The sequence below is a fragment of the Hemicordylus capensis genome, chromosome 4 (assembly GCF_027244095.1).
Source record: "Hemicordylus capensis ecotype Gifberg chromosome 4, rHemCap1.1.pri, whole genome shotgun sequence".
NCBI classification, from domain to species: domain Eukaryota; kingdom Metazoa; phylum Chordata; class Lepidosauria; order Squamata; family Cordylidae; genus Hemicordylus; species Hemicordylus capensis.
This window is the reverse complement of record NC_069660.1, coordinates 96,100,078-96,112,220: the sequence shown is the minus strand read 5'-3', so window position 1 is coordinate 96,112,220 and position 12,143 is coordinate 96,100,078. Positions and strand designations below refer to the sequence as shown.

At 43.0% G+C, this 12,143-nt stretch overlaps 1 protein-coding gene across 8 annotated transcripts in view; it reads left to right on the top strand.

Annotated features, from left to right (window-relative positions):
• The window catches only part of SSBP3 (single stranded DNA binding protein 3), a 222,379-nt gene extending 213,020 nt beyond the window's left edge, over nucleotides 1-9,359 (top strand). For all 8 annotated transcript variants that reach the window (XM_053243609.1, XM_053243608.1, XM_053243606.1 and 5 more), the window contains 6 exons: nucleotides 122-176; nucleotides 1,933-2,003; nucleotides 4,513-4,591; nucleotides 5,789-5,817; nucleotides 6,217-6,318; nucleotides 7,773-9,359. In XM_053243609.1, coding sequence (XP_053099584.1) covers nucleotides 122-176; nucleotides 1,933-2,003; nucleotides 4,513-4,591; nucleotides 5,789-5,817; nucleotides 6,217-6,318; nucleotides 7,773-7,802 — 366 coding nt within the window. In that variant the 3' untranslated portion in view covers nucleotides 7,803-9,359. The remainder of the gene's footprint in view (nucleotides 1-121; nucleotides 177-1,932; nucleotides 2,004-4,512; nucleotides 4,592-5,788; nucleotides 5,818-6,216; nucleotides 6,319-7,772) is intronic.
• The last annotated feature ends 2,784 nt before the right edge of the window (nucleotides 9,360-12,143 follow it).

The window sequence follows — 12,143 nt, the reverse complement described above, 5'->3', positions numbered from 1 at the left end:
GATTAATGCTTGGCTGAATACCAAGGTGAGACATTGTTGCTGACAGCAGCAGGATCTGGCTGACCTATTGCAGGCTGTGTTATCACAGTGGTTCCTGATTTGTGTTTAATCTTGTCAACAGGGGCCCCCTGGTGGCGGAGGTCCTCCTGGAACACCCATCATGCCTAGCCCTGCAGGTAAGAGGAGTGGGGGAAAGGCAACACTCATTTCCCCCCATTAAAAAAAATTAATAATAATTAGAGCCCACTAACGTTCTAGGGTTACTTGGCTTATTTTGGATTTTAAGGTAGCACCACTGCAAACGGTGTGCTGCTTATATGCTGTTTGCTTTAGGAAAGCTGCACACAATAATTAAACTGACTCATCTGAAAATAAGATATGTTGGCTGCAGTTCTCCCCTCACTTCCAGCTATGTGCCAATGGCTTGAGTTCCACCAGGACTTAAAACACGAGGGAACATTGTAATTGGGATGCGAGAGACGGGGTTGGAGGAGGATTTGTCTGCACCATCAGCCTTTGCAGAGTGGTGGAAGGCTGTTTACATCATATTTCAGCCTTGAATTCCTTGTAAGCAGTGTGAAAGGCACTGCTTGCTCCTCTTGATGAATAATCCTTATGAAATCTGACACTTTGGGGTATCTCTACTTAGTTGTTCTTATCCTACTTTTATGTTGGGGGAAATGAAAAATCACTTTCCTCAGAGATTTGAAGAATCCAGCTTGAGTCTCAGTCTCTTTCCCTTGCCCCCTCCCTAGATATAGATATAGACACACACACAAACACACTGAGGGGGAAATGTTTTACAACCCCATTAAAATTCCCAAATCCAACTTGCCCGTGGCTGCTGCCCCTATTTCATACAAGGATTATCGAATATCTGAGCCAGGAAAGGCTACAGATACCGCCTTTTTCGTCGTCAGGGACAGTGCCATCGTGCTTGCAGATCCCTAATACAAGCATGCAGGGTGTTTTCTGAATACGACTTTGCAAAACAGTGCTCACTGAGGTGAGCAGCACTTTTCTTCCCCTCACACTTCCCCAGGAGGCTGGGTAAAGTCCCTTCCCCCATGCCTTTTCCCCTTATAGTAAAGGAGGAGAGAGAGAAGGAACGAAAGAGGGAGAGAGTGTGTCAGTGTCTGGGCTGTGAATTTTCCTGACAGGCCTGCAAGGGTGATTTACTGCACATTGTATGTGTCAGTAGTAAGAAGAAAGCAGGGCGGGGGCGGGGGGGGAAGAGCTCTGGGGAGGCAACCATGCTGCATGTAACTGTGGTGTACCACAGCTGCAGGGGTGGAGCTACCATGTAATATTACCACTGCCTTCCTGCTCCTGCATTTTTATGAGAACTCTGACCTACATTTCAGACTAGGTCATAATAAAACAATCCATATGTTAATGTAGGCACAGCTCTTCCCTTTTTATTCTGTCACTGTGGCCTGCTTGTAGAAAGAGAGAGTGTGTGTGCGTGTGCGTGTGTGTGTGTGTGTGCGTGTATTTGTTCTGCAGCTTGATTAAACACTGTGTCTCCTACTGCTATGATTGTTAGGAAAACAGAGGCTTTAAAAATAAAATTGCTAAATATCATCCATGTAATTCCACCACCACCCCTCCCAATATGATGCTGTAGTAAGATAATTGCATGGGCTAATTTTGAGGTGCTAAGTGACACATGGCAGCAAATTATCTTTCTACACCTCTCCTGGCAAGAAAGCCCCAGTATCCTTGGTTAGTAGCAGAATTCTTTTCACAGTTGAATTTCTGTGATTAAAAACTTTGTGAATCTTCATTAAATACAAATTAGCCAGAAAATGGTGGTACTTAGAGGGAATTTTAGGTGATAAAATACAAAAGAATGAGTTCAAGTGGCATGAGTTTGTTTTAATTAAGAAATGAATTCATCACCCTGACTTAGTGGGTTTCACTGTTCTACAGATTCGACAAATTCAAGTGACAACATCTACACAATGATTAATCCCGTACCGCCTGGAGGCAGTCGGTCGAATGTAAGTCTGCTTTCTAATAATTTACATATCAGATACCATAACAAATCATAATTAACTTCATCAGTTGAGGGTAAAGCAGTTTAATTGATTTCAGCCATTTGTTACAAAACAGAAATAAAACAAACCATCAAAAAGTGATTAACTCTTCAGCGACTTTGTTAATTTTTTACGCTTATCAAAATAGCAGCATTCACGCAGCTCTGGTCAAGACTGTGTCATGTACACTGCTGCTGGTTAGTGGTCGTGTTTAAAGAAGACACAACTTAAACCCGAGTCCTTGCACCTTTAATTGAAATGGATTTCAAGGGCCTGCTCTTAAGATTTCCTTCTAGGCTTTTAGGAAGCATCCTTAGTTACTTTGCTCTCTCTTCAGAATCAAAGTGGTTGCAGCATGTGGTTGTGCATATTTTTCTGTCATAAATACCTGCACTGTTGCAGCTGTTTTGCCATACATTTGTGCTCTTTGGCTGTGACTGAATGGCACCATGGTAAGCCTGTGGCAGTGACAATATTCTCAGACCATGATTTTCAGACTGACCCATAGTGAACGCCACTACCTGGGCAATTGCCAAGGGCATCCTGACTATTTCTAAGGAAAGTTTCCCCAGCGATTATGGACATCACAAAGGGGTGGGGTGGTAGCAAAGGCTGTAACTTCAAAGGTTGCATTGATACAGAGGCAAGGAACATTTGGAGCAGCAGGAAGGATACACAGATAGGCCCAGAAAGTGGTCTGAAGGCATGATTTAATCGTTCAGTCCTGCAGCTCATCCAGTCTGGCCTGGCCGGTACTGGCTGGTGCAAGACTACAGTGGAACCATATGTATGCTTAGGACAGGGATGCAGATGAAATAGAGCTCAAGGACATCTTGAGCCCTTTCTCACGATCACGGAAAAAGAGCTCCATGCTGCAGGAGAGGAAGCCTTAAAACGCTTACCTCCCCCGCAGACAATCCTATTCATCTTGCTGGCTGAGTGGATTGCTTACCCAGATGTTCGCCAGCTGTTACTGGCAGCTGTGAGGTTTGGGGGCCAGAAGGCCCCTGGAACTCCCATAATGCACCACACAAGTGCATGGTGTATTATGGGGAGCCTCCCGACTCAGGTCAGGAGCCCAGCAGTCTCCCAGCACCTGCTGCAAGCAACTGGGGCCGGCAGATGATCAGCAAAATGGGGTTAAGAGCGCGCTTGCTCTCTCAAACCTGTTTAAGAGGGGTGGCTGGCTTGGCGGGTTTGCCGCTGAGGCGCCGCCGGAATCGGGCACGATCCCAGCGGTTCTCACGTGTGGGCAAAACTGGGCTTGGCTTTATTTGCCTAGTTTTGCCTGCACATGAGAACAGTCTCCTTGACTGGTGACTTGAAAATGTTGTGCTAGATGGGATTTCAGGATTCTAGATTTGTAATCCTGTTAGAATTTTCACTCCTTCATCTTGATTTCTTCTGTCACCCAGTTAGCACACAGCAGGCTGTCTTCAATGTATCGGGGCAGGCGGTTGGGGGAGAGAAGGTGTCCATGGGAGTTTGAACTAGCCTGTTGAGGAGAAGTGGCTGAAGTAGAGGTGGTGGCCAAACTGTTGCAGCTGCTAACACAATTGAAAAACACTGTACGCTGGAAGAAGAGAAAAATCAGGCCCTGCGTGGCACTTTCTGGCATATGCCCTCAAACAGTGCAAAAAGCACAAGTATTATTACTAGTCAAGTAGCTGCTCCATTTGGCTGTCCACTTCATTTGGGGAGAAAATAGTGTTCTGTGCAGGTCCCTGAGCAGGGGTGTAGAGAGCTCACCAGCATCCACGTGACAGGCTCTCATCTGTGATGGCCCGCTCCCTGCATTGTTCTCTGCATGCGCACAAGGGAGCACCAGCCACACTCCCTAAATATGACATCATAGACAGGGGTGTGGCCACTAGTGGCAAGATGGGACCCACGCTGCCTTTCATCAGTGCTTTGTCCACACACCATTTGGGCCGGGTGCATTCTTTCTCTGCCTAACTCTGAGCAGAGAAAGAATGCACCCAGCCCAAACAGTGCATGAACCAAGTGCCAACTGGAAGCGACAGAAGGCCACTGGGGCCCATCTTGCCACCACTGGCTACAAGTGTGGAGAGAGCGAGGGGCAGACAAGTATCCAGTGGCCCCCCAGAGGTGTGGTCACTCATCCCCCCCATGCTCCATGGTGGCCATATGCCTGTTCCTGCCAGTAGGGATAGTACAAGCCCCAATATATCTCTTGCTTCTCAGAAGACAGGGTGTTTCGTCACATCTAGATTAGAGGACAGTTTCACAGTGGGCAGGGATAGATTGTTAGTACAAACCGTTGTGCCCTCCCTGAGTCTGAAAGAGAAACCCTTTTTAAAAGCAGAATGGAACTATTTTGCACAGAGCATTTCTGCTTCTGTTTTTACAGCTGCCAGTGTACAAACTAGTCAATCAGATGTTGACATTTTATAACATGACTGATGTATCATCACTGACTGCATTATTTCCCCCTCTTTGCTTCCTTTCTCAGTTCCCAATGGGGCCTGGATCAGATGGCCCAATGGGAGGCATGGGCGGGATGGAGCCCCATCACATGAATGGCTCATTAGGTAAGACTGCAGACACAGGATTCAGGATAAGATCTATAACAGACCATACTGTTTAACAGAACTGTCTGCAACAAGGGCAGAAAAAATATTCTAGTTGCACAATTTGTGGTTTAATTGCATAGAATATGCAATAACAAATAACTGTTACAAGTTACTTTTAAACTGGCAGAAAGCAATGGCTGTACATTAGATGTAGAATATTTTATCGGAGCAGTTGTTGAGTTTGGGTGCAAAATTAGTGTCTTGGATAGGGAACCTGGGAGGGGCCTTTCACTGTGGCACAAATGGTTTGATTGCTGGTTTTTAGTAGTGAATGCTCCCGGGATTTTCTGAGGTTAGAGATAATTATTGATTCATCACTTACATTGGCCTCCATGGCAGCTCCTTTGTCTGATGTTCTACAAAATTCTGCAGCAGCTGCTGTCTGATCTCGGAATTTACAGGACCCTGCCTACTGGACAGTGTGTGTCGATGTCTTGTTTTGTTTTTGTGGCATGGATCCTACTTGTTTCTAGAGCTATGAGACTCGTACTCAGGGGCATAGGGGCTTGTACTGTGTCAGTAGCCCACACATTCTAGTCTTAAGATGACTGTGCCATCCCAGACAGTACAGAAGAGTAGCCAGGGAGCAGGGTCTGCTAGTCATAGACTTGCCAGTCTCCTGTTGATGGATAAGGGGGAGGAAGCAGCATGAACCTAACTGGTGTGTGTGTGTTTTAATTAAAGCAGCAGAAAGACCCATTAACCTCCTATGCTTGCCTTATACATCTTGCTGAAGTAGAGGTGCTGTGCTCCATCTTGATCAGTGTCACAAAGCACACGGGAGGGAGCCGAGGCCGTAGCAACTCGATTAGGCCATTACTCTAGTGCCATGAAGGAAGGTGAGCCGGGCTCTGCTCCCGGGAGTTGTACATGCAAAGGAATGGCAGCTGAGGCTTCCCCAGCATGTCCCTTTCTGGAGGCAAATGTTAAGAGGTTTGCATTAGCCCAGCTGTGACCTGCAGCTCACTAATGTACTGCCAGCTGCTTCCCGGAAGGCCCAGCCATACCTTCTTGCAGCAGCATCTTATTTCTGGAAGACGGTTCAGGGATGAACCATTTCAATACCAAATGGGGCAGAGAGGCAAATCAATGCAGTGTTTCCAACTAACCGCTGATCTTTTGTTTTTGTTTTTATTTTTTGTCTTCTTTCACAAGGGTCAGGAGACATAGATGGACTTCCAAAAGTAAGTTGGTGGCCATACAGAGCTGTGACTAATTCTTGTTCTTGCTTGAATGGGCAAAATGTCAAGAGTGATATAAGACTACGAGTAGGGACAGGGAGGAGTGTTGAAACTGCCACAGGCTGCAGAGGGTGGCAAGGCTTTCTCAGGAAAGCTCCTATGGCTTTCTAGCCTTGACTCATCGAAGCAGGACATTTTTGTCTCTACCCAGCAAGAAAGTTGTAAAATGCAGTAATTTTCTCCTATAAAGTTTCAGACTGATACATTCACATTTACTTGTAGAATAATATGTTTTGTTACAGTTACTAGTATGCAGCATGATTGAAAAACATCCTCTCACTTCTTTTGTGTGTGGTGTGGTGGTGTTTTTGTGTATGTGTTGTTGTTTTTTTGAAACCATAGAATTCTCCAAACAACATAAGTGGCATTAGCAACCCTCCAGGCACTCCACGAGATGATGGCGAACTGGGAGGCAACTTCCTCCATTCCTTCCAAAATGACAACGTGAGTCATTTTTACACCAACTCTTCATGCTAATGGGTTTGAATCACAGAATCTGTAGGCTCCCTTTAATCTATTTCTGGGAAGGACTAGTTGGTACTTGCAGAGAATGAGGGTGAAGTGGGAGAGGGTGGTATGTGATTGTAGGGCGAAAAGGTATACACCGAGAAAGCACAGGTTGGGAGTTAATAGAATTGAAAAAATGTGCAAAGTGGGATAAATAAATAATTCCATATTATAATATGATATACTTTTCAAACCTGAAAGAGGAAAAATTGTTCCAAACCAATATGACAGAAGTAGAGAAAAGAAACTTCAAACCATTTAGAAGCAGTAAATAAGGGCAATTTGGTTGCCACTATAACTACATTTAAGCCAGAGGAAAATCAGCAAAGAAACCTGTGTGGCTGCCCAGCACTTGTATAGCAATAGCAATAGCACTTACATTTATATACCGCTCTATAGCTGGAGCTCTCTAAGCGATTTACAATGATTTAGCATATTGCCCCCAACATTCTGGGTACTCATTTTACCGACCTCGGAAGGATGGAAGGCTGAGTCAACCTTGAGCCCCTGGTGAGGATCGAACTTGTAACCTTCTGGTTACAGGGCGGCAGTTTTACCACTGCACCACCAGGGGCTCTTTTTGTGAATGAGTATGTGAATGAGTCATGTGCGCGCATGTTGGTTGAATATCTACATGTGTGTTTGATGATGTTTTCCATACAATTGCTTTCTGTATAAGGAAAACATACTGTTTGAAGCCACATGTGATGGTGTTATATCATCAGTGTACATGGTGCTTTACCAGGGTAACATGACAAAAGACATATTCCTACTCTGAATATGGGGACAGGGCAAGGGATAGGTAAGAAAACAGCACAGCTACATTATTTGAATTTGTATTTACAAGAGGACCTAATTACCGAGGTAGTATAGCAGTGATGGGTGTGTTAACTTTAGAGTAGTTATTTTGACCATTGGCATTTCTGTGACCAAGTGGTATTTGTTTACATGCAGTGGTCCTTTGGGATAGCAAGTATGTCTCTTACCTACTTGAGGAGGCTCAGGTCCCCCTCCCCCCAACTGTTTTGTCATTAGATACATGTGTATAAAATATGTGATCTTGCGGGTTTTGTGATTTTTAAAATCTTGCATTCTCCTGCATACCAATTTATTTTTTGTCCCCAATCATCTCACTTCCCACCACCACCCTTGGCAAATGGTGGTTATGGAATGGGAATGGATTATGTCCTGATAAATTAGTCTCCAACATATTCTATCCCTCTGATTTATTGAAGCCAATTATAATGTTTTATAGTTTTCATAAGCCCACATCTCTTTCATATCCCATTTCCTCAGCTTCTGCAGCATTTAACATTTTGGTCTTGTCCTTGCCTCGTTCTGACTCTGTGATTCTCTCTCTCTCCTTTCCTTCCCCTTTCCCTCCTCCCCAGTATTCTCCCAGCATGACGATGAGTGTGTGATTTCCCTCCTCCCTCACCCCACATCCTCTTCTCCAGGATAAAGAAAAAGTCAGCTGCCATTTGGAGGATCTCAAGAAATTATGCAAGAAGAGAAGCTAGGTGTGTTTGGCAGGGAGACATGCAGAGCTGGGGACTCACCCCTGATTTTTAGTTTCATGCAATAAAAAGGCTGAACTTTTTATTCCATAAAACAATGAAGGACAAAATCTCAAAATATTTCAAGACAAGACATGACAAGATCCTTCTTCTGCAGAAGGGTTTATTCTATGTACATGACACTTTTTTGTTGTTGATTTTTTGGAAACAAACAAAAGCCTCTAGCACCCAATTCCAACCTCCTTTGCTTGATTATTCTTTTAAACCTGTTGTATGTTTGTGCTGTGCTACGCAAGGAAGCTAGTCTAGATATGGAATCTCATGTTGTCTCTGTAGCCATTAAAAAAAAAGAAATTAATAAAACTGGACATTTTTTATAAATTGATGAGTTTTGTTCAGAAGGCCTTTCTCCGTTCCACCTCTCTTCACCCCACCTGCCACTTCCCCCCCCACCCCGCCCCCCAATTTGGTGTTTTGTAGCACAACACCTTACACTCCAACAAAAAGATCTGTGAGGGAAAGGCTTCTTCTGCCTCATTCTAAGTTGTAATGCAGCTGCCCCCCTTGTAGGATCACATCCTCCAAAAATTTAATTGTGATCTTGGTATCTGTGACTGTGGCATGCACTGTATTAGCCTCCTCCCCCCTTTCTCCTCTTCCCAAAGTTACAGAGAAAATATTATTAATTGCCCTTTTGAGAAACCTTAAAAGTGTCAAAAATCCTGGGGGTGGGGTGTGGAGGGCTAGGGTACTTGGATGTTGTTGGTTTTTTAAAAATTGGGGGGAGGGTTGGTCCACCGGAAATAAAAGGAAAAGGAATTAAAAACTTGACCTGGGACTCGAAAACTGTGAGTGCAAACTTCTTAACATCTGTTTTGTTTTTCTTTTTTGTTTTTGATTTTTTTAAAATAAATGAAACGATGTGATCTTATTAGGGTTTCACTGTATATGCTCTGGAACTGGATGGAGATATTTTTAAGTAATTATTGTTGTTAAAATGTATACTTGCTATTCTGTAGGCTCTCTCTCTCCACCCTCTCCCTTCCCCTCTCCCCTTCTTCTTTTACTCTGTAATTTAAAAAAAAAATTAAAAAAAATTAAACCTTCTTCTTATGGTAGAGGTGACTACAGAAAAGCATACCATGTATAGTGAAACTCGCAAGTCTTGGGATCTCTGTACATTACACTCCCTTGTAGCTGGTCTTTGTTTTATATAAAAAGAAAAAAAATCCTTCACTTCTGATCTATGTATTTCATATTATGTAAAATATTATCTTCCCCTGGATTTACCTACCTTTGTGCGGATTCTTGAAAACATTGTATCTTGTTTCAGTGTTTTTTCTTACCTTGTAGTCTGGTTCTAAAATTAAGCGAGGGAAAAGAAAAGTAATTATTATACATTGTAGTTTGTGTACGATATTTGTTGATAATGTTTTATTAAAGGGATGTCTTTTTTCCGCACCCCTTAATGAAATTTTTTTTGGTTTTGGTTTTGGTTTTGCGGGGGTGGGGGAGAACATAGACTTGTTTTTATTATTCTGACTGCAAACAAAAATACCCCACAAATCATGTGATTGACAAACTTTGGTAGTAATACAATACACATTTTTTAAAATGTTTGCCTTTTTCTTAGGCATTTTAATTGTGTGTTCTCTGTAGAAAGACAATGGGGATGGGCAAGTGGTCAGTCTCACAGTTACAGTCAGGATAATATTTAAAGGGGGCGGGAAATAAACCATCATACCAAGATTTGTCACATTGCTTATGCGCGCTATTTTCTTTTCTTTTTTTAAGGGAAAACTGATGGATTTCATTGTATCAAAGTGATAGCTAAATTATTGTCTTCATTAGTCTGGGATGGTTTTAAAAAGATAAATCAAGACCCTCTCCTCTTTCTCCCCATGCTGTAATAAATATAAACATTTGATTTCAGTCCCTTGCTGTTTGTTACTGGTATATTTGCCGTAACAGATGTCTATCTGCCTCGCATGGCTGTAGTGATTCCAGAAATACTGGTATGGTTAACCAATGGATTGGTAGCATTCTCCCCCTGAAGGCACAGCTACTGCGTGCCACAAAGATCTTGTGTGATGATGTAGACACTGGATTTTAAGGTCTAGTTTTACATTCCTTTTTTTCTTAACCCAGCATATCCTCACAAATTACCCCCCACCAAGTTAAAGATATATGAAAAAGTAATTTTAGAAGTAAAACAGCTGATAATGGGAGAGCATCCATGAAAGGTGAGATTTGTGGCAGCAGTTACTCTTTCCATGCATCTTCCGATTACCAGAGGGAGCACACATGCGCTTTTTTTTTTGGCGGGGGGGGCGGGGCAGGGGGCGGAATTTGTTTCTTGGATTTTGTTTGGTTTTTTTGTTTAAGTAAAGTCATCGATGGCTCTTCCTGTTAGCTGCTTCTGTCTTCTCAAACTGAAAGAAGTAGAAATTGAAACCACAACAGTGTCAACTTTGACACCACTTGCCTGAGGAGAACAATGACCTGTTCTTTCATAAATCTTGTGATGTGGTGGTTCTGATGTAATGGTTAATGGGGTGAGAAGTGTGGTCTGCCTCTTTATCCAGAGTGCCACCTTGATAACAACTTGATAAAAACCCCACACAACTATTTCTGCACAACTGAGGTCTCTGTGGATCTGTTCTTGAGTAGCAGTCCCCTTTTTCCATGACAAGCTATTTTCAGACTAAAAGGAGATTCAAAATTAGCTTATGAAATGGCATGGGGTGGTCTCCTATTCAAAGACGAAGAGGTCAGATCTCTCTTGGAATTGCCTAAAGAAGCTCATTGGATCCTGGCCTTGGAATCTTTGCCCAGAATGTGTTATCCAAATGAATCTCACTAAGCAAATTGGAAGCCTTGCAAACAAACTCGTAGAAGGTACTGGCCTGCCTGCCACATCAAGTTATATCAGTTAGTATTTGTGACACATGGACAGCCAGAAAGAAGAAGAACCAACTCTCTTACGGTTTACAAAAGCTCCTCTGCCTGTTCAGTTAGATGTGATTTTGGTATAAGTGGCCATCTGTGTATTTATTTGCAGTCATCTGCAGGCGGGCTTGGGGAAGAGTTCCATCCAGCCATGTCTCTTGCTTTTGCAACAGGATGGAGAGATCCTTTCAAAGCTGCTTCTCAGGGTCAGATCCAGTACAGAGATTATTCCCAGGGTGGCTGCTTTTCTTTAACTAGCTTCTCTGGTTTTGAGAAAATGGTGGGTGATCATAAAGAAGTAGTCTTTATGATCATGTGAGGAATAGGTCCCCAGTCAGCAAGTCTTCTGTGCTGCAGTCGTAGTGTGGACATAGGCAACAGTTGCTGGCCATTTGGGGAACTGTGAGCCTGTGCTATATCACCCTACTTCAAACAGTAGGCTAAGGTCAGAGTAAGCACAGAGGGCACAATTCAAGCAAATAATTGTGTAGAGGCAAGGGTGCACATTTCCTCAAACCTTGCAATCTTATTTGAAAATTAATGATGGTCCTTCCACTTCAGAGCTCTGTTTAACCAGCCACAGTGTGGAAAGCTGCCAAACGCAAACTTGGCAGTGTCCTCTAGTGCTAGAACCTTTGTATTGCAATTTGCCATCCACCAGTAAAATATGCTCATAGCACTTGCTCCAGACATTCTCAAGGGACATGGTTCTTTATCATAAAAACTCCCAGAATTGTCCAGCAACCCAAAAGGACTTTTAATATTTGTTAAGATTATGAAATCTATATGGTGTTCCGAGTGACACGTTGTGGACATGTGTGTTGTTTTATTTCTCTACAGGTGGAAAGATAAAAGTACAGTCCTACTACATGCTCCAATTGATATGCACTAATTCAGCCCACAAACTGGGAGCAAAGTAGTTCACAATTGTTCTTGTGTGATAGTTTTTATAGCTACCCTTAGAGTCAGCATTTCAAACTTCTTTTACCACTGTATGAAATAATGATTTATAATTATAGCAAATGTTGCACTAAGCCTACATAGTTACAGTGAGGGAAATAAGTATTTGATCCCCTGCTGATTTCGTCCGTTTGCCCTCTGACACAGAAATGACCAGGCTATAATTGGAATGGTAGGTTTATTGTAGCTGTGAGAGACAGAATAACAACAAACAAACCCTCAAAAGCCCAGTGCCCAAAAGTCAGCGATGGATTTGCATTGTAGTGAGGGAAATAAGTATTCGATCCCCTATCAACCAGCAAGATTTCAGGCTCCCAGGTGTCTTTTCACTATATG